This window comes from Cucumis melo, chromosome 12 (genome assembly GCF_025177605.1).
Source record: "Cucumis melo cultivar AY chromosome 12, USDA_Cmelo_AY_1.0, whole genome shotgun sequence".
Taxonomy (NCBI): domain Eukaryota; kingdom Viridiplantae; phylum Streptophyta; class Magnoliopsida; order Cucurbitales; family Cucurbitaceae; genus Cucumis; species Cucumis melo.
Genome location: NC_066868.1, coordinates 10,546,590 through 10,566,679, shown reverse-complemented (window position 1 = coordinate 10,566,679; position 20,090 = coordinate 10,546,590). Strand labels below are relative to the sequence as shown.

The 20,090-nt window shown below is 33.5% G+C and overlaps 1 protein-coding gene across 1 annotated transcript; it reads right to left on the bottom strand.

The window, feature by feature from the left end:
- Positions 1 to 1,724: 1,724 nt before the first annotated feature.
- Positions 1,725 to 2,081, bottom strand: LOC103502147 (serine/threonine-protein phosphatase 7 long form homolog). Its single transcript, XM_008465994.2, has one exon. It carries the CDS (start codon positions 2,079 to 2,081, stop codon positions 1,725 to 1,727), a length of 357 nt encoding a protein of 118 aa, XP_008464216.2.
- Positions 2,082 to 20,090: the final 18,009 nt, after the last annotated feature.

Here is a 20,090-nt window from a genome sequence, read left to right as displayed (position 1 = left end):
TTAATAGTTGCCTAATACCATAATTCAACATTAATGGAAAGTCTAGCCAAAACAAACAAACATGTGTACAAAAACACTTGTCAGGAAATGTAATCAAACACATTTGTATTTTTATTTTAAATATTTTTAATGTTTAACTGAAAATCATTTTTTTTTAATATCTCATTTCTCTTAATGACACTCAAGCACGTTGCAAGCTCAACCACATAGTTATCCATTTGAATAATACTTATTTGTTCAGCAAGTTTCTACCAATATGACTAGCTCTTATATCACTTATTAGGGACAACCAACATCCAAATATCTTCGTGATGATATGATATTACCTTCCTCAAGTATAAACTCTCTTGATTCTACTTTTGGTTTCACTCCAAAGGCTTGAAACTACTAGAAATAGTTGTCATCTCTTATATACCCAATGATTATCCCCTCATCTAACTAATGTGGGACTTGATTAAAATTTTAATATATGTATAATAAACCTATCACTGATGGTTCATGTTGCAAATATTGGTCTACCACTGATAGACTATAAGGGTATCATCGATAGAAGTCTATCACTAATAGACTTTGTTATATTTACAATTCTTTTAAATATTGTTATATACTTGATTATTATTTCTAAAATTGCTACCTATTATAATTACACTGTGATTTTAGGGGGTTTTATACGGATGGCTAGCAAATAGAGGCCCAAATGAAATCTGGTCCATAATTCAAATTCTAATGAGTAATGATCTTATGATGACTTTAGTTGCCTGCGAATTTACCAAAATAATCCATCTGCACATGAGATCGATCTGATACTAACTTCTCATTCCTATTTCTCGCTTCTTGTTCTGCCCAACACAATACTCAAATTTTGCACCACTTACCATTTTTTTCGCTCGTGAATAACTTCTTGTTCCTCTTTCTCATTTCTCTTTCTCGTTCCAAGTACTTATTTCTTATTTTTTATTCTCGTACCTAAATACTATTTCTCACTCGTGAACAACTTCTTGTTTCTCTTTCTCATTCCAAGTAACTATTTTTTGTTTCTCTTTGGTTTTTTCTTTCTTGGTTCAAATTCTTCGTTCTGTTTCTAGCTTCTACATAACAAAGAGGAGTTTGGAGAATGGAGAATAAGAGACACGAGAAGAAGAAATAAAGTATAAAAATGAAAGAAGAAGATGTTGACGACGACACAAAATGGAAAAACGAAAAATGAAAAGAAGAAAACAAGAAGGAAAAAAAAACAAGAAGAAAAAACGAAGAAAAAGAAGAAGAAAAAATCTGTAAAAATAATCTTTATGTAATAGATGCATCGAGAAGTCCATAAAAGATATGTTCTAAATTTCAATTGGATTGAGAGAAATTGTTTGTGTACTAAAGGTGTAAGTTATCCAGAGTTTTAATTTTGAATGAGTGTATGTTTTTTTTTTTCTTTTGAAACTCATTATAATTATTAGGATCTAATTTATTAGTAAAAAACTACCATACTTTTAAAAAAGTTAGACATTTAAGTAATTAATTAACACTGTCTATTAAAAAAACATGTATATGAAATAGTACCTGAAACTCAAAAGTTGACCATCTGAATGCTGCAGCGTTCTCTGTGGTGCTACAATGGGAAATCTATCATATGTCCATATTTGTAGCAACATTAATGGGCCAGCAATCTCTAAGGACTGTGCATGACTTGCTCGATAGAGTTCCCTATACAACCATGTGAGGGTCGCAGCGCCTCACGCATACGTACCAGCCTGGTCAAAATCAAATATGAATTGGAGAAACATACAATGGACCAGGGTGTTTGATTTATCAACAAAAAGAAAGCCCCCAATCAATTGCATGATGTATGCACGAGCGTATCTCTGAACACTCACAACGTCAGCATCTGGTGAAAATTCTTCAAACTGTTCTGCCAACCATGGAAGACTCAACCACTGACCTTTCATGTCAGGTGGTACAACTCCCAAGAAATCCTCGTAGATAACCTTCCAGTTATACTTTAGTGATCTTGTCAGAGGCTCCCCATCCATTAACAACCACAACTGCACTGCAACGTCCTGCAACGTGATTGTGTACTCCCTACAAGACATGTGAAATGTATGGGTCTCTGGTTTCCAACGCTCGACTAGTGTAGTAATCAAATGTCAATCTAATTGCATGAATCCAACCTGGAAAACCCCTAGGAATCCAACAGCCTCTAAGTATGGTGCAATACACTGATCGAAGGGGATGGTGCGCTGAGACGCTGCCTTTTTCCTTAAACAACTTAACACGATGATGGAGGAGGTATCCTATATGGTTTGTGATCTATGAGTCGCCTGTAGATATAGATGGCTATCATCAACTAGACCAGGATCCATTCTACAAATAATATAAAAAGATTTAATTAATTACATAAATAAGAAAAGTAAGCCATTATATAATTATATAATTGCACTAAGACAAAAGTATACATTAAACCCTAATTTAGTATACATGAATCCACTACAATTTTAGTCACAATGTTTACGTTTATTATCAAAGTATACTCAAACGTATATATAAAAATAAAAAAGTAGTTCAGTAAACCTTCCTGAAATTACATAAAAGCAATTACATCAAACAATTACATCATAAAATCCTATAATACATCCTAAAACAACAAATCTCCTAAAATTACATCAAATAATTTACATAGAAGCAATTAATTGATATTTTTCCTTTATATTTTCCATACAAATGGGTTCCGTCGATCTGAATTAATGGTCTACAATATTTGAACCCTTCTATTGCAGGACCAAATGCCCAGAAAACTCTTCCCAAAATGGTTATCCCTTGTACATCAGAAGGAAGAAAAAACCAATCAACTCGAGTTTCTGGATTATAATGTACAACGACACTCAACCAATACGGGAGCTCTTTAAATATGAATACCTCCATAAAAAATACGTCACCCCAATTATTATTATCATTATCATTATTATTATTATTATGTATTTTTTTATCATCATCATCATTAATATTATTATGTATTTTTTATTATCATTATTATTATGTATTTATTATTATTATTATTATTGTTGTTGTTATTATTCTTGTTACTATTATTATTATTATTTAGTACACGACCTTGTGAATAACTAAATAAAAGTTGGAAAAAATAGATATTTTATATTTGAAAATGTTCCCATCCTTCTGAAAATGTTCCTGAGTCGTTTGCTGCTTACATTTCTTCTCATGTTACATCTGTGCATTCATCCAGTAGTTCATCCAAAATTATTTTGTTCCTGCCCCTATTCAGTCTCAAACATATAATGTGAATCCTTACTGATGAACATGTAGTTCACTACCCTAATGCTTTAAACCCCTTAAACACTCATCAAGAGCCAGCTCCTGGTTTTCAAAATCAACCTGATTCTGAACCTGTTCGTCAACTTACTTATGCTAATACTGGTGATGCTAATCAACAACCTAGTCCTAATGCTAATGATCCTTGTACTGAGTCTGATCCTACTCCTACCAATACTAAAAAGAAGTAAAAACAGCTCGCGAAAGGTCCTCGTGTGGTCACCTCTAAGACTAGCCGAAGGAAACTTCCTCCAAACATTCCATCTGCCCCTATTGATGAAATTTCATTTCATCTCGAGGAGAGTGTTCAATGCTGGAAGTATGTAGTACAAAGGAGAATTGCTGATGAAGTCAACATTTCTGATAAACACTACTCATGTTTGAGTATTATGGATATGGTTGTCAAGGTTGGTTTGTCTAAGACCATTTTAAATGTTGATCCTTTTTATCCCAGATTAATTAGGGAATTCACTGTGAACTTGCCTTCAGAGTTTAATGTCCCAAATAGCCCTAATTATCAGACTATCTATATTAAAGGAGCCAAGTTTAAAATCTCCCCATCTGTCATTAATAGTTTCCTTGGAAATTTTATTTCCTTTGAATCTCATGTTTCACATTCCTCTAATGATGAATTGACTTCTGTCTTGTCTAGTAGAACTTTATCAGTCTGACCTGTTAATGGGATTCCTGCAGTATCACTAAGTGTAAAATTTACAATCCTTCATAAGATAGGCATTGTAAATTGGTTTCCTTCATCTCATGCTTCGAGTGTATTTGCTACTTTGGTTACATTTCTCTATCAAATATGTCATCATACCTCTGTGGATGTTGGGATATTTATATATATACAGTTATTAAGACATGTGGGTACCTTTGGTGTAAAGATTCCCATTGCCCTGCCTCAGTTTTTCTCCAGTTTGTTGCTTCACCTAAACCGATATTCTCACTGAACTTGATGCCCCTGGTCTTGAACCAAAGACTCTATCACTCAGCTACAGATCATTTCAGGGTATTCATGTTCTTGACTTGGATCATGACATGAGGCCTTCTAGGAATCCTCGTACCTTTGATACTGAAGATGTTAACATTTCTTCTAAAGAGCTTACTGTTCCCCATGACTTAGCCACGAGAATCGTCGATATTTTTACGGTTGAATCTTACGCTCTCTCAACATCTAGCAATCTTTTATCTGAAAGAAGACTGGAGGTACATACTCTTGTTAGTCATTTGAAGGCTCTCATTCCTTCCTCCAGCTTGGCTAATCAAGCACATAAGTAATTATTATTTTCCTTTTTTAGGTTTAAAAGGGGAGTAGAGTTGCTAAGTTAGCAGGTGTGGAAGATAATGATGAAATGAATGATAGATGATGTATTTTGTTAGTATTCAATATTTTGTGAATTCATCCATTGGTTAACTAATACCTATTAATGATGGCTTGTTAATTGGGTACCATATTTTGCCCATAACTATATTTGTTTTTAGCAGATTCTTTATAATGAAGTTCTGCTATATACATATGATGGTTTGGATTGATGAATCATGAGATCTCTTGTATTATCTTCCTCCTTTGAAGCATCTGGTTGAACATACAAATAATTCTCCTCTTTTTGACAAAAAAGAGAGTTTGTTGGTATTTTTATAAAAAATAATTAATGAAATTCTTTCTATTATTTAAAAATTAAATTAATTATTGGTATTTAAATTAAAAAAGATAGAAGATCTTCCATGTTCCTAGGGATCTTTTATTGATATCTTTTTTTAGATATTTTCGTTGAGTTTATGGATGAGGTAAGCTAGTTTATCATTCTTCAACATAAGAAAAACTGAAGCGGTGTGTAGATGGTAGTTTATCTTCTTGTTTATCGCATCTCTGTGATGATCACTTGATGAGATTACTGATAAGTAATATGAATGAAGATATTGTTTATAACGAACAGTCATTGAGCTCAGGGGAAGCATGATTCTATCTTAAAAAAGATTCACTCACGAATTCAGGGGAGCCTGAATGTGTTTAAGTTCTATAGCTTTATAAACTTAAATAGAGTCATTATATAAGAAGAAAGTTCCTTATTGTATTATTAGTTTATTGACTTCATTGAATATTAATAATATTACTTATCTAAGCTAAGAAAGCTCCCTAGACGTAGGTAGCATTCATCGAACTGGGTTACCAAAGCTTTCTGTGTTTTTTACTTCTACTATATATCTTTAGCTATTCTTTCAGTTATGTGCTTTAGAATTAGCTAAAGGATAATTTAATTATCTCATGCTTTTGCACTGCTGGTACGTTATGCATGGCAGTTGTTAAGTTGTGTCGGACTCAAGTGCTCTCAGGGAGTCTTCTCTTGTTTAGCCATCGATTGAGCCATCAATTGTATTTTTGTTTCTTCTTTATAATTCTCCTCATGTGTGTCTTCTACACATATTATTATTTTTGCTAAACTAAGTTTGTCTCTTTCATTCTCTTCTAATTTCTTACTTTCTCCCGTAATCTCATAAAAGTATATTAGACGTCCAAAATCTTCACAACTGAATCAGACATGCATCAGAAGTAATACCGATTAGTAGGCAAGAAAGCTACAAGTCCATAAAAGAAAAAGAAATCCTCCTCTGCAACAACGCCAATTTGGTCCTAGCCAAAACGAAGTGTATAATCTTGTCAGTCAAACCAAATAGAATTTTACACCCCAGAAGCTCGAGGGGTGGATATTGTCAACACTACAAGAAATCTGGCCTTTAATGTCGGGTCGAAAAAATGAAAAATGAGCTTTAATGTCGATTTTCAAAAGGCGAACGTTTAATGTCGGTTTTAAACTGACATTAAAGAAGGAGCTTTAATGTCGGTTTAAAACCGACATTAAACGACCACCTTTTGAAAACCGACATTAAAGCCCCTTTGTAATTTTTTTTTATTTTTTTAATTTGGTAAAAAATCAAGTTTTCCTCTCTCTTACTTTACTAATCTTTCCCACACATCTTTTTCTTTCTCTCTAGTTTTTCAATTTCTTTTCCTTCTCTTCTCAATTGCGCATCTCACACCCTCGGAGAAAAACAGATGCGGCCACACCAATCGTGCCCAGACCTTATGACCACCGTCCTCTTGTTCAGTCCTCACCACCACCGTGCTCAGTCTTCACCACCATCCACGAATCTCCAACTCTGAAGACCGACTACCAAGATCTGCCTAACCAAGTCGCGCGACAACCATTGCACCTCTTTCCCTAACCACACGATTTTTCTTCCACTTTTTGTCGATTTCTTTCCTTCTCTTCTTAATCTCATCTCACTTTCTTTCCTTTCTTCTTCGAACAGCCATCGCCATCACCACTAGAAGAAATCTCTCGTGCCCAACTCATGCTTAGTCGTCATTGAATCCAATACTGTCGTCCCTCGTTCTAAGCTCGTACCTTGTCATTGTTGAACAATCCTTCTTCAACCACCGTCAGGTAAGTCATTTTCTTTGAACACTACGTCTGTACCTAGTTGTTGCAACCACTGTGCCCAGTTGCGTCTGTCTCGTAAGCTCAGATTTGGTCTACTCGTGGCTAGATCTGCATTCGAAGCACCAGCCATTGAACGCCTTGAACGATTCCGAAGTTGGCAATGTGAGTTTCACTTGCTCACTATGTAACTTCAAAAATTTCTTTTATTTCTTGCTACTTTTTAAAATGCTTTTGTACAGTATAATAAATAGAAAGATTCATGCATTTGAAATGTGGAGAGTGAGAAGTTGAGTGATAAAGCAATTTTGTGGAACTTCAAAGTACATAAGCAATTCTGTGTAACGTCGCTTTCTAAAATGAAATCTGCCCCCTCTACATATTGTTCTTATATTTCTTTTTCCTTCTACGCGCACACCATCTACTCGATAAAGTTTCCCATTGTTGTAATTGCAGAAACCGAGCAAGAGATTCTCAAGGGTGTTAATCTTGTTGTTTACGAAGGAGAGGTTAGCTCAAAATTAATCTTTAGTATTGTTTTAGGAGTGGATTCTCACATTTTGAATTTTTCATTGATCTTTTGTTCATTTGGAATTATTTTTTCTGACCCTAGTAGGTTCACGCCATCATGGGAAAGAATGGTTCTGGAAAGAGCACATTTGCAAAGGTCAGTATTGTTTGTGTTCTTTTCTCTAATTCTCATTAAATAGAAAAAGGATTTCTGACGTTCTTTATCAGTAATGAACTTTGAGCTTAGAAGTTTGTTAGTTTCCTTTGCTTCAATTTGTACTTCGGATGGAATTTTTTCAGTTTTATTTAACTTTTAGTATAGTCCAAAAGCTCAATTACTATGGTCAAATGAGTTAAAGTTTTGGTAATAATGTGTTGTGTTATGTCATTTGAAGCATTCTGGATTCAAATTTGTACTTAGGCTCGACTTATGTGAAATTTGGAACATCAGTCTATTTGTGGTTGATTATGCATACTGGGTTGTGTTTTTTCTTTTGGATTTTTTCTGTTTGTGTGTGCATCCATTTTGTGGAATTGATTTATGTTTTGTTCTTTTAGCTTGTTACATTATTTTCTTGTTGAATTTTGTGGATAGTTAAATCTGGATTAATTGTATTTGAAGTAAATAGTGAGTTGTCTTTTATAAGATATTAGGTTGAATGCATTTTGTAAATGCAATACAGTTTTGCTACCTAATATCAAATCTTAGGAGCTTAATTGAAATTCCTGGAGTACAATAAGCTCAAGTTATCAGAGGAGCTAACTAATATCAAATCTTGTTTTGATGTGTCTTCCATTTTGTGTTGTGCATTTTCCATTTGGACTATTAACTTGTATATTTTAACTCATGGGAGAAAATTGCTAGTCCTTTTTCCTCCGATTGTTGGTGTACATCTACGAATTGGTAATGTATTCATTTTAACAGCTCCTTCAATTTTCGGTGAAAATTTAGTTCCAAATATGATGATTTTGGAGTCAATTTTAATGGAATGCATATAGGCATTCAGGTGAAATTTGGCATTATTTGAAATAAATCATTGGTTTGAGATTGGCATGTGTATACTGATTTAATGCTATGTTTATGAAAAATGTAGGGAATAAGAGAGGTTTTGGCAATCTCAAAGACGATGAGGACGACTTCTTTGGCTCCAAAAATGTATTTCTACCTTATATTTACCTGATTTGCTAGTTCTTTATTTTGAGGACGATTGATTTGCTAGTTTAATTCCTCGTCTTTATATACATCATGATGTCCTATAAAGTTCGATTGTTTGATAAATTTTTGAAGGTAAATATCTGGCTAGTCATTGATATTACAGTTTATTTTTTGTTAAATAGGTTTTTGACTTCTATTTGAATGTACTTGTATTTTTACAGGAAAGTGATGGTTTAGAATTAGTATTTGCAGGTCTTTTTGCTTCTACCAAGAAGAATATTGTACAATTATAAAATTATCATGCTCTTAGCCACTGCTTGCAAAAATTGCCTTCGAAGGACAAATCCAGGTATTAATTCATGATTCTACCATTCTTAAGCAAATACATTATAATCAGATTGAAATTAGAGTAATTCATTACCTTCTAGGCGATTTAATAATTCATTGGCGGATAAAATGGCAGTGCAAGTTGGCCTTGAGGTGGTCGAGTGTGCATATGTGATCGAGTTGGATGGACTAAAGGTATGCATTTGCAAAAAACTGAGACCTTATACTAGATTTTTGTCGGCTGGTTTTGTTCTTTCATTTTCATCTCAATGCAAGTTGTCATCATTATTAAAAAAAATAGACCTTAATAAAAGCTCTCAACCCAAAGGTCAGATTTCTTTCATTTTCATCTCAATGAAAGCTCTCAACCCAAAGGTTTGTTTTTGTTCTGTTTGGTCTTTGAGTAACGATCATCTGATTTACTTATCTTTCCAACTCAAAAAGTACGAAATGAAATGTTTGTTGATCCTTTTCAGATATGTTTGCCAATTTTCACAAACAAAAACAACATTTTGAAAGCTACTTTTTTTTTTTAGTTTTCAAGTTTTGGCTTGGTTTTTTAAACCATTGGTAGAGTGTAGATAACAAAGGAAGAAAGTTGGAGGTAGAATGAGTGCCTAGAGGCTTAACTTTTCAAAAACAAAAACAAAAAACAAAATGTTTACCAAACGGGGCCTGAGAGAAAGCATCTTTCGGTTCCTCACTCCATATTTTATATCATTTATTTTCAATCAGAGGTGAAAATTTGTGGATTATGAATGACTTCTGGTTGAGCTTTCAGCAAATATATTTTGCTACAGTGGGCAGAAGCAATCGAAAGTTTGGATGATGGAGTCCCAGGATCGGATAAGAGCTTTGGCATGAAGCAAAGGCCAGATGGTGATATTGAAATCGATGAAAAATATTGGGAGCATGATTTCTGTATTCCAATCTGCCAAAAGTGCAACGGAGTGCTCAAACCTGATGTAAGATTATTTCTTCTACTATTTGATAATATTTCTTGTCACATAAGTCAAATAACAGTTTTAGGAAACAAATCTGTCCCATGATTATTCGTTGAATCTGAAGATTAATGTAGAGAAAAAAAAAATAGAATCCACATTGTATGGCAAACATAATGTAAGATGAAGAGACTTGAATCTCCTGAATTAAAATCCATATAAGCTATATCATCCATGAGAAAAGGAAACCACATCAGCTATGTCGCATTAAATCATACTGCCTCATTATTCGAGAGTATATTGTGTAGATTATTATGAGAAAATAAAACTCTTTCACAACATAGTTTAAGTAAACGGTTAAAGATGTGTTATGTTGTCAGAAACTAGAACTTAACGGATCAATCTCAAGGTAGCATTGTTGGTTCTGCACAATCGTATATATTTCAAATTTATATGTTATTTTGTGCTCTCCTCTCTAATTACCATGATCTCTAGTTCTCTCCTCTCCAATCGTAGTTACCTTTACACTATGTTGTTTTGTTGAATGTATGAGTATTTTTTCGTTGTAAGGATTATTTGAAAACGTGTTCGGATAATGACATTTATGTCTTGGCCTGGCGAGATTTGAAATTCACATTTTTCTATCCCCATGTATTTCAATTTGGGCAAGCTTAGTATTCTATGTGAAAATGTCTCCATGTCACACGATCCAACTGTATACAATATCTCCGATGGAAACTTAATCGTACATTTTCCATTGTGAAAGCAAGCTAGTCTTGGTAAGGCATATATTTCGATTTCTTCCAGGTTTTTGAAAACAATTTCACCATTTTCTTCTTCTCCTTCTTCGGGTGCAACTATACATCTCATTTCTCTAAAACTTGATATTTTGCACCATATATAAAGTTTTTCTCAATTCTCAATGTTCAAACAGTGAAGTTAACCAAATTGCACAGGTGTTTGTTTAGTATCCAACATTTCACTTGGCATTTGATGAAGGTTTCACGTTTTCTTGTTAATGATACAAGCCCATTTTCTAATTCAGCTTTGCATTATTATACACACCATCAAAATATTTAGTTTAAAAACATTTGATTACTCATCAGTTTTAGTGTGGTTGCATGTTTAGTTATTGCTTTGTTATTTATTTGTCAAATGAATTTTTGATGGTTGCTCTAAGAGAGTCATCCATGATTCACAAATGCAGTCAATCCTATTAGGGGGGCTTGACTTTACTCAACAACAATGGTTTTGTGTGTTGTAAGTTGATACCTTTAAGTATGTATGCAGTATGTTTAGTTTCTAGGACATTTCTTAACAATTTTATGGTGCAGGCTACAATATAGTACACAAAGTCTTTTAAAGTGAGGTCTTTCTACTTAGCTCTGAGATATTTTACAGCATGGCCAATCACTTCAGACTTTCACTAGTAAAGATGATCTTATTTGTGCTTTTCTGATATTAGTATCGAGATCAGGTATTGGAGCATTAAAAGTGGTAGTTGTGTTGGCATTTTTAAGGTATAAACTCAAACTCATGCTTTAATTTTGATTTCTTCATATTAAACTGCACCTGGTATTATTTATAAAACATCACCTCTGCATCGTAATGTACTAATATGTTTAACAACTAAATTAGGGTGGTGCGACAAAGTCCAAATAATGGAAGAATGCTTGTTGCAGCAGCAGAAAAAGTTGTTTCCATAATTGTTATAGAAACCCAAGTTTGTAGTCTTAAATTACAAGTTTGTTTATGTATAGTTTACTCTTTTGTGATTTGAGTTCCCTTATAAACTTGGAAAATCAAATTTGAGTTCCCTTATAAACTTGCTTGATATTAGACTTGCTCGTGATGTTGGATCTCAAGATGATGTGTTTTTTAGAGAGGCTGCTTGAGAATTAGGTACTAGTTTAGCTGCTTTGTTATTCTATATAAATGGTTTATTTGGATATTGTTTGTAGATAATTGAAGTCATATGGGGTTGAAAGCTAAGCGATTGTGCAGAGATGGCCAAGCGACCGTTGAAAATTGAAGATTGAGAAGGCATTTAGGATTTTTAATTATTTAATTCTTGTATTAGAATCTTTTTTCATGTACTATTGTAGAATGTATATATAAACATAATATTAAGATTTTATTTTGTGTATTCAAATGTAAAAGACGAATATTATAGTTTCTAACATAATATGAATTTCATTGATTTGTTGGCGTGTGAAAAACATATTTATCTACATTGACCCATTGTCGGTCTATAGGACAATAATGTAACAATTAAATAAAAATAAATTTGTAAAAATGAATCCAAAAACTAGGCTTTAATGTCGGTTTTAAACCGACATCAGAGTTCAACCGACATTAAAGGGCTTCAATAACACTATCAAAGATGTTTGTTGAAAACTGACAAACCGACATTAAAGAGGCCTTTAATGTCGTTTTTAAACCGACATTAAAGCCCAACCGACATTAAAGGACTTCAATAACACCATCAAATATGTCGGTTGAAAACTGACATTAAAGGCCTTTAATGTCGTTTTTAACCCGACATTAAAGAGGCCTTTAATGTCGTTTTTAAACCGACATTAAAGCCCAACCGACATTAAAGGCCTTTAATAACGCTCACAAAGATGTCGGTTGCCAAGTGACATTAAAGGCCTTTAATGTCAGTTTTAAACCGACATTAAAGGCCAAAATTCTTCTAGTCCAAATATTTTCCATTTTAAATTATATGTTTTAATTAATGTGAGAATGGTTTATTTAAAAAAAATATTAACATTTAGTTGATATTAGAATTACAAGTTCGATATGAAAAATTATTATTATACATGGTTTCAAGATTTATGATACGATTTTTATGTGATTTTCATGATTTTGACTATAAGTTTTCTTTTGTACATGTAGAATTTTTAAGTTCGTTGTGAAATATTGACTGATGATTTTCGTTTTTTTTTTCAAAAGTGTTGCAGGCATGTTACAAGATTTTATTTTTAATTCACTTAAGTTTTGTGTGTGTCCATGTTGATTGCCCACTTCACTCACGTTTCTATTAAAAGATTATGTAATCATACAGCGGGATTAATTGGATCTAACATTATCCTTGAATTTAAAAGGTTAAACATGCTTATACTTAAATTTAAAACAATTTAAAAAATACATAATTTACTTAACTCAAATCTCCATGAATTTGATGTTAAATTTGATCATAAAGTCAATTAAGAACCACTGTCAAGTCTTCTCTACCATCCTCTATACTTAAAACTTGGTTGCAGAACCAAATTAGTGGTCAATTTAGGGTGTTTTTTTTATGAACACCAAGCATTTTCCAGCAAACACACAAAGTATTCATCAAGTCTTTATCATACTAAAACTCAAGTTTAAATACTCAATTTACATGCAAACTCCCTTTGCATATTAATTTGACACTTAATCAATTCGAAATTAGTAGATTTTGTGGCAATCTGTCTTTATCATAGTCAAGGTTTCACTAAAAATGAGATAATCCCAACCTAGTTTGAGATTTTCCACCGAAGAATAGTCTCGGTCAAATTTTCACTTTCTTAAGTAAAAAGTTTAACATTTGACTTTTTTTGGCAACTTTTTGATAAAATGTTATTTTAACATTTTAAAATCAAAATTAATTCAAATAATTAATTAAAAATTTTAATTAATTATTATTTTAAAATCCAATATTAGACTCCACTAACTTTCGTCAATCCAATTGACCAATTTAGAATATCTATACGAGTTCTACGATATTTAAATCTATTTAAATATCATTTTTCTCACTAAAGAAATCGAGGGTCTCCTGACTCCGTTAAGCATCAACATATATACCTAAAAGCATCTGAAAGGATTTCCCGATGTACATAGCGACGTCGGAAGAAAATCTGGAGTAGTGCGTCGCGAGAGGAATTCTCGACGCGCAAATGAAAAGGCATCAGAATGACTTATGCCGACAGATAGAGCACATCGACAATAGGTGACTATCGACGTCCCCATCCTACGTCGAGAGAAATGTACTCTAAACGCTTTGTTTACGACATAGGGGAAAGGGTATCATTCTCGACACACTAAAGGTGTTAGGAGATAATTTTAATATATATTCAATTATTATGTTTTGTTAGAAGAAAAGATGAAAATGATGAAGCATCCACATCATCAAATAACTGCCATGCTGGAAGATGATTCAAATGGAAAATGAAATTCTCAAATTATCTCTAGTTCATTACTCTTTCTTTGTAGAAGTTATATTTTGGTTAGGCTCATGCAAATCATTCCTTGACATGTGTCCATTATAGAAATTAAATTTCTTATTTCTATTTGTTTATTGATTTATTTTTATCCCATAAATGGAGGGATTTTAAGTGTATATATGTGTCTCATCAACACCTAATAAAAAGCAAAAAAATCAATGAATTTATTTTTCTCAAATTTAGATTTCTTCAACCTTATCTTCTCTCCATCGTGATTTGGTATCAGAGCCATTAAATGGCAAATGTCGTTCTCAGCTCCTCTATTCTCGGCATAACCTCCACATTCCTCCAATCCTCTGCTAAATCAAATCTTGAATCAACTAATGACAACAAAATTAGAACAAAGCAATTTTTTGCTATGGCAGACGCTGGCTTTCCCTATTTTAAGAGGGTACAAACACTTAACGAGTGAGAAACCCTGTACTCCCAAGTTCATAACCACATCTCATGGATCTGGTGCTTCAAGCGCGGAAGAAAGAAATGACGCTCAACAGAGAGATAGTGCACAACAAAGAGCTTTATCAAGTTCTTCGGCACCTGTAGTCGTGAATTCTGAGTTTGAAAAATGGCTAACTATTGATTTACTTTTACTTGATTGGTTGTAAAAATCGATGATGCTTGAAGTAACCATTTAGTTGATAGGGTTCATAAACACCAAAGACATATAGGAAGCTATGTAGGATTTCTATGGTGTTCAATCTAGAGCTACAGAGGATTTCCTTCGCCAAATGTTCCAAACTACCAGAAAAGGTAATTCCAAAATGGAAGATTGTCTAAAATTATGAAAACTAACGCTGAAAACTTGGCCAAGCCATAAGTCCTATTCCGAGACATGCCCATATTTCTCAGGTTCTACTAGGATTGGATGAAGTCTACAATCTTGTCATAGTTGTTATTCAAGGGAAGCCAAAGATTTCATGGATTGATATGCAATCAGAGCTTCTTACATTTGAAAAGAGGTTGGAACATCAAAATACGCAGAAGAAAACCAAAAATATCATCCAAAATGCTATTGTAAATGTAGCACAAAATCGAAACAACAATGATTTCAGAAATTATGGCAACCATCAATTTCATGGTAATAACAGAAATAATTCTCAAGGGCAACGGGATGGTTTTAACAATGGTGGAGGATGTGGTAGGGGTCGTGGCAATAAACCAACTTGTTAGGTATGTGAAAAATACGGTCATTCTGCTCTTGTTTGTTATAATAGGTTCAATAAGGAGTTCTTAAGTCCCCTTGCCCAAGACCGTGGAGGACAATCATCAAATTTCTCAAGACCTTCAAATCTTTATAGATCTTGTTACTGGGCAGAGTGTGAATCAATTTGCTACAGCAGATACGGTGATAAAACTGAATTGGTATATTGACAGTAGAGCAATTAACCACATCACTATCAAATACTCAAATATCCATCAGAATACTCAGGTATTGAAAAGATTATGGTTGGAAATGGAGATAGTTTAAGTCTAAAAATGTTCTGTGTGTGTCTGATATCACTAAAAATCTTGTGAGTGTTTCTAAACTTGAACAAGATAATAATGTCAATATTGAGTTTCATGGGTGTTACTATTTTATTAAGGAAAAAGCCACAGGACGAACTCTGCTGAACGAAACAATTAAGGATGGGTTGTCTCATTTGGACACAGTCAAGAAAGAAAAAAGAGTAGAAGATCTAGATTACAATAGCAGTAAAAAGAAACAGTCAATGCACAAAAATAAAGGTTCATCTACATTTGTATTATCAGGAGGAACAAATCTTGTCAATTCTTGTGTGGTTGTGCCTAAGACTGTTTGGCACAAACGTTTAGGACATCCTTCATAAAAAATTTTGAACTCAGTTATAAAGAGTTGTAACTTGTTTGTTAATGACAATTTTGATATTGAATTTTGTGATTCCTATAAATTGGGGAAAACTCATAACCTTTCTTTTCCTAATTCTCAGTCTCATGCTACTGCTCCATTTAATCTTGTTTATTATGATTTGTGGGGGCCAGCCCCAATGTGCTCTACTTATGGGTTTCGTTATTATATATTGTTTGTTAATGACTACAGCAGGTATTCATGGATTTATCCTCTCAAATAGAAGAGTACTGCTATTGAAGCTTTTAAGCACTTCGTTAGATACATCAAAAATCAATTTAACAAATCTATTAAGGAATTCCAATCAAATAACGGTGGTGAGTATAAAAAGATACATCAAATGCTCAAATATGGGAATCAGTAGTAGATTATCTCTTCTTTATACTTTGGCTCAAACTGGAAGGGTAGAAAGAAAACATAAACACTTGGTTGAAACTGGACTCACACTACTTGCTCAAGCAAATATTACATTAAATTACTGGTGAGATGCTTTTCTAATTACCATTATTCTTATTAATGGTATGCCTACAAACACCCTAAAAGGTAAATCGCACATTGAATTGTTGTTTCACAAAAAGTTGAATTTTTCTACCTTAAAAGTATTTGGGTGTGCTTGTTTTCCTTGTCTAAGGCCCTATCAAACAAATAAGTTCCAATACCACACCCCAAAATGTGTGTACCTAGGCCCAAGCCATCTTCACAAAGGTTTTAAATGTCTATCAAATACTGGAAAAATATTCATCTCTTGTCACTTGAAATTCAATGAGAATGAATTTCCTTTTGCCCAAATTTTTAGCCCAGCCCAAACCATGACTTAGCCTACTTTTCGACCCACATCCATTCAACCCCCTCCAGTTTTTATCCCTTGGCTCAATACTTCTTCTTTAGCCCAACCAAGCCTCACATATAGCCCACTTAATCCTAGCCATAATTCAACTACTCCAAATGACCAATCCCATCAACAACCACTTGTCCCATCAATTACTCCAAATGTCCCTTGCAATCAACTTACCAATACCTCTCTACCTTCACCGTCTCTTCCTTCTTCCCCCATTACTTCTCTCTCATATGAAAATCAATCTTCATCTTCTAGCCAAAATAACCCACCCCTTTCTGATGGCACCTCTCTGACGATCCCACCATCTCAACCAAAAGCGATTGTTGCTTTCCATCCCATGGTTACTAGAGCCAAGCCTGGCATCTTCAAACCAAAAGCCTGAGTACACTCTTTTTCTTTCAATTAGGCTATTATTGAACCAACCAAGGTTCAAGATGCCATAGCCACACCTTAATGGAAACAAGTAATGGATGTTGAATACACAACACTCCTTCAGAACAAAACATGGTCGTTAGTGCCATCGACCTCATCCTCTAACGTAATCAACTGCAAATCGGTGTTTCGACTAAAAAAAAATTCAGATGGGTCTATTTAACGATATAAAGTGCATCTAGTTGTGAAGCTATTTCATCAAAATCTCGAAACGGGTTTCTTTGAGACTTTCAGACCGGTGGTAAAAGCTTCAACAATCATTTTGTATTAAGGGTTACACTTGCCAAAAATTGGTCTATTCAGCAACTAGACTTCAACAATGCATTCTAGATGAAACAGTATACATGACCCAACCTCCCTGGTATGAAAATTCTTCCTATCGTGATTACATTTGCAAGTCGAATATGGCTATATATGATTTGAAACAAGCTCCAAGAGCCTAGAATGCAACTTTATGTCAAGCATTACTAAAATGGAGATTTGTAAATTCACGTTCAGACTAATCTTTATTTATTTTTCGACAACAAACTTCTGTAATTTTACTATTGGTCTATGTTGATGATGTGATCCTTACTGGTAATGACAACTAGCTGATTCAAGACTTAATTACCTCATTGAACAAATAATTTGCATTGAAGGATTTGGGGTGTCTTAGTTATTTTCTTAGGTTCCAAGTCAACTATTTAGATTCTGGTTTTGTTTTGAATCAAGAAAAATATGTTATTGATCTACTTCATAAACTTAAACTTAATGATTTAAAACATGCTCCCTCACCCAGTGTTGTCGGCAAATAACTCTCAACCTTTGATGGAATTTCTCTTACTGATCCCTTTATAAATCTGAGTACCATTGAAGCCCTACAATATCTCACTCACACCCGCCTAGACATTGTTTATATAGTTAACATCTCAGTCAATTCCTTTAGTGTCCTACTAATATTCACTGGCAAGCAGTAAAATGAGTCCTTCATTATCTTAGTGGCACGATGTCATTTGGTCTTCTGTTCCAGCCTAGTAATGATCTCTCTCACTCTTATTCTGCTGTTGATTGGGCAGCCAATATTGATGACGTAAAATCTGTTGTCGCTTACTATATATTTCTTGGAGCTAACTTAGTTTTATAGTCTTCAAAGAAACAAACTGTTGTTGCTTGTTCTAGCACGGAATCTGAGTACCATGCACTTGCCTAAGCTGCATCTAAAATAATTTGGTTGAAACAACTTCTCAAGGAATTACATATCACTCAGTCTCGGAAACCAGTCTTATGGTATGATAATCTTAGTGTCGGGGATCTTTCTACAAATCCCATGTTCCATGCTAGAACTAAACATATAGAAATTGATGTTCATTTCGTACGAGATCAAGTTCTTCGTGGAGTTTTATCACTACAAGAATTTCCATCTTCGTCGATGTAGAAAAATGTTGGCAGAGCTTTTGCCGACAGTTTTTTTGCACAAACATGTTTTATGGTCGAAACCCCGTCGTCTTTTTCTTAGCCGACGTTGTTGATGTTGCATCGGCAGAACTGCCCACGCCAATTAAAATCGTGGTAAAAAAAGACATTTCTGGCCACGAAAAAACGTCGATCGAGAAGGGATTAAAGCCCTACGCAGCGAAAAAATAACAGAGACCTTAACTCAATTTAATTAGAAACCTAAAAATACCAGTACATTGGCAAAATCTAATTTATTAATTAGGTTAAGCATGCTTCTAAAAATAAAATACAGAGAAATACAAAGAAAAGGAAACTTACAATCGTGGATGACTCTGAATCTACAAACCACCAAATTTGGAGACACCACCACTTGAAAACTTTTCTATTCTCAGGGTTATTTGGTTTGTGGGAACCAATTGGAAGGGAAGAAAATTCTTTTAGGAGAGCGAGAGAGTTTTTTTTTTTTCAGAGAGAAAATTGGAAGCATCTACAGAATCTCAGAACTCTCCTTCTCTTTTGTTACATATAAACTTCCCTCTTCTTCAGACTAAAGAAGTGGGAAGCTGAGAAAAAAATGGGAACGTGGAAAAACCACCCATGTTCCTTATTAATTTAATAAATTAATATTAAATTAAATAATTAATTAAGTTAATAATTAATTAATATTTCATTTAAATCATATTTAAACTAAACTCTACTATTAATTAATTCTCCAAATAATTAATTTTTAAATTAAATATCTTATATTTAATTTAAGCCAAACTTTAATCATATTGAAATATAAATTTTTCTCGCAACTTATAATTTTAATATGCATCATATACACATTAAATTTTAACCTATAGTTTTAATATGAATCTAATTCACATTAATTAATATTTGAACTCATTCAAATATTTTATTCTCTCATAATTTAATTTTGAATCATATCCAAAATTAAATTTATATAATAAAGTATAATTAAAATATAAACTTTATATTATAATGTATCAACATACATTATATTAATTCCCAAAGTAAATTTGAACATTTCAAATTACAACCAATACAATTAAATCTCATTACCCTTTACAAGCTATGAAGGAGATCTAATGGACCTACAAATCAGAAGCTACAACGATATGAGATTAATTGGCTAAACTCATTAACCACATTAATCAATATTCGTTAACTATGTGTACATTATACTAAAGACTCACAACTAAACTCTTCTCACTATAGATATATTTCTATGTCAACGGATATAGACTAATACCAGTAAGTTAGTCTTTCACAAGTGTTCGTAACATCAACTAGGACAAATTACCGTTTTACCCCTAGTTTACTTCTAGTCCTTAAATACTAGTGTTCCTCCAATGAACAACCTGTTTATGGTCCAACCACTAAACAGAAACCCCTCTCGTACCATAGAGAGGGTAGAACCCTTTGTTCAAGTTTTGAAGACACCATTTAAGGGAACATTTATCTACTTACCTTAAAGTCGAGAAGGAGTGAATTCCATCTTGTGTGATTATGTTTCCAGCTTCCCACTCGGTCTTGTCCCTCAAATGATAACCATATTGAGTCGACAATCTGACCAC

Coding starts and splice junctions, on each gene's coding strand:
- LOC103502147 (XM_008465994.2), bottom strand. CDS start 2,081: ATGTCTTGTAGGGAGTACACAATCACGTTGCAGGACGTTGCAGTGCAG.